General features: G+C 68.5%; 1 protein-coding gene across 1 annotated transcript in view; it reads left to right on the top strand.

Moving 5' to 3' along the window:
- The first annotated feature begins 6 nt into the window (after positions 1-6).
- ISYNA1 (inositol-3-phosphate synthase 1) overlaps positions 7-2256 on the top strand; it is a 3011-nt gene continuing 761 nt past the window's right edge. The window contains exons 1-7 of the mRNA XM_010847308.1: positions 7-217; positions 370-531; positions 896-1028; positions 1103-1296; positions 1484-1633; positions 1715-1930; positions 2042-2215. Coding sequence (XP_010845610.1) covers positions 98-217; positions 370-531; positions 896-1028; positions 1103-1296; positions 1484-1633; positions 1715-1930; positions 2042-2215 — 1149 coding nt within the window. The 5' untranslated portion in view covers positions 7-97. The remainder of the gene's footprint in view (positions 218-369; positions 532-895; positions 1029-1102; positions 1297-1483; positions 1634-1714; positions 1931-2041; positions 2216-2256) is intronic.

Raw genomic sequence — 2256 nt, forward strand, 5'->3', positions numbered from 1 at the left:
GGGGGGCAGGCGCCCTGGGGACCGAAGTCGGCTTGGCCCGGCCAGTTCTTGGGACCCCGCTGACCTCCTGCCAACCCCGCGCTCCCAGACTGTCGCGATGGAGGCCGCAACTGAGTTCGTGGTCGAGAGCCCCGACGTTGTCTACAGCCCCGAGACCATCGAGGCGCAGTACGAGTACCGGACGACGAGCGTCAGCCGCGAGGGCGGCGTCCTCAAGGTAGGCGAGGGCCCGTCCGGCGGGCCACAGGGCTGGGGGAGTCAGGGAGCGGGGAGGGAGCGGGAACTGCCCAACGTCTGAGACCCCCGGCCCAGTAGTAGCGAGCGGGGAGGGGCCTGTGGCTCCCGGCTTACCCCGCTGCCCGCCCCCAGGTGCACCCCACGTCCACGCGCTTCACTTTCCGGACCGCCCGGCAGGTGCCCCGGCTCGGGGTCATGCTCATCGGCTGGGGCGGCAACAACGGCTCCACACTGACCGCTGCCGTGCTGGCTAACCGACTGCGCTTGTCCTGGCCCACGCGCACAGGCCGCAAGGTGGGGGGTCGGGTGGGGCTCGGTCGGAGAGAGGGCTTCGCTGGAATCCCTGCGGCGGGGGAGGGGCTCCAACGGAGGAGTGGGCCCATAGGGGGCGGGGTTTCTGGCTGCGGGCGGACTCCAGGCGGGGCTTCCACGGGGGGCGGGGATTCCTCAGGGGTCTTTCGGGGGCGGAGCCTAAGGTGTGGGAGGGCTTCAGGGTGGGACCTCCCGAGCGGAGCGGCTTCCGCCTAGGCTTGGAGCTCCGAGGGGAGGTGCCCAAAGGCAGGGCGGAGCTTTCGGGTGCCGGGCGGGGCCCTGGCCGGCTCGAGGCCCTCCCCACGCCACGCCCACCTTTCACTCAGCTCCCACTGCCGCCCCCCAGGAGGCCAACTACTACGGCTCACTGACGCAGGCAGGCACTGTTAGCCTGGGCCTGGACGCCGAGGGCAAGGAAGTGTTCGTGCCCTTCAGTTCACTGCTGCCCATGGTGGCGCCCGACGACCTCGTGTTCGACGGTGGGCGGAGCCCTGGGCCGGGGTGGGCGGAGGCGGGCCGAGCTGATATGTCCCAGCTTGAGGGTACCCCCCAGGCTGGGACATATCTTCGCTGAACCTGGCGGAGGCGATGCGGCGTGCACAGGTACTGGACTGGGGACTGCAGGAGCAACTCTGGCCGCACATGGAGGCCATGCGCCCGCGGCCCTCCGTCTACATCCCGGAGTTCATCGCAGCTAACCAGAGTGCGCGCGCCGACAACGTCATCCCGGGCACGCGCGCGCAGCAGGTGCAGCCCCGCCCCGTGCCACTTGTCCTTCCCAGCCACTTGTCTTCCCCACCCCCCGCACCTGCTCTCCCTCTTTTGTCCTCCTGCTCCCATCCCGAGGGTCCAGCGCACTTGGGAAACTGAGTAGCCCAGGCCTCCACAGGTCGGAGGAGCCTGTACAACCTCCCCTTACCTTCCCCATCCCCAGCTGGAGCAGATCCGTAGGGACATCCGCGACTTTCGGTCCAGCGCCGGCCTGGACAAAGTCATCGTGCTGTGGACAGCGAACACGGAGCGCTTCTGCGAAGTGATTCCAGGCCTCAATGACACTGCTGAGAACCTGCTGCGCACCATCCAGGTGGGTGCGCCCAGGGGCGGAGTGGGATCAGGGCCAGCCCCCAAGGACTCCTCTGTGCTGACTGGCCCCCTCTGCCTGCAGCTGGGCCTGGAAGTGTCGCCCTCCACACTCTTTGCCGTGGCCAGCATCTTGGAGGGCTGTGCCTTCCTCAATGGGTCCCCACAGAACACGCTGGTACCCGGTGCCCTCGAGCTCGCGTGGCAGCGCCGCGTTTTTGTGGGTGGAGACGACTTCAAGTCGGGCCAGACGAAGGTCAAATCTGTGCTCGTGGACTTCCTTATCGGCTCTGGCCTCAAGGTGTGTGGGCCTGGGGGACTGCTCAGCTCAGGAGGGGAGGCCTGGACCCCCGAGGGCTGGGCTTGTGTGCTGGGAGGCCTGCAGCTACCGCGGGTCCCCTTGTCCCCCCAGACCATGTCCATCGTGAGCTACAACCACCTGGGCAACAACGACGGGCAGAACTTGTCAGCGCCCCCACAGTTCCGCTCCAAGGAGGTGTCCAAGAGCAGCGTGGTGGACGACATGGTGCACAGCAACCCGGTGCTCTACTCGCCGGGCGAACAGCCCGACCACTGCGTGCGTGGGGCGCGGGAGTGGGGGCAGGGGCCGGGGCGAGGGCGCGCCCA

This window comes from Bison bison, unplaced genomic scaffold, assembly GCF_000754665.1.
Source record: "Bison bison bison isolate TAMUID 2011002044 unplaced genomic scaffold, Bison_UMD1.0 scf7180017864248, whole genome shotgun sequence".
NCBI classification, from domain to species: domain Eukaryota; kingdom Metazoa; phylum Chordata; class Mammalia; order Artiodactyla; family Bovidae; genus Bison; species Bison bison.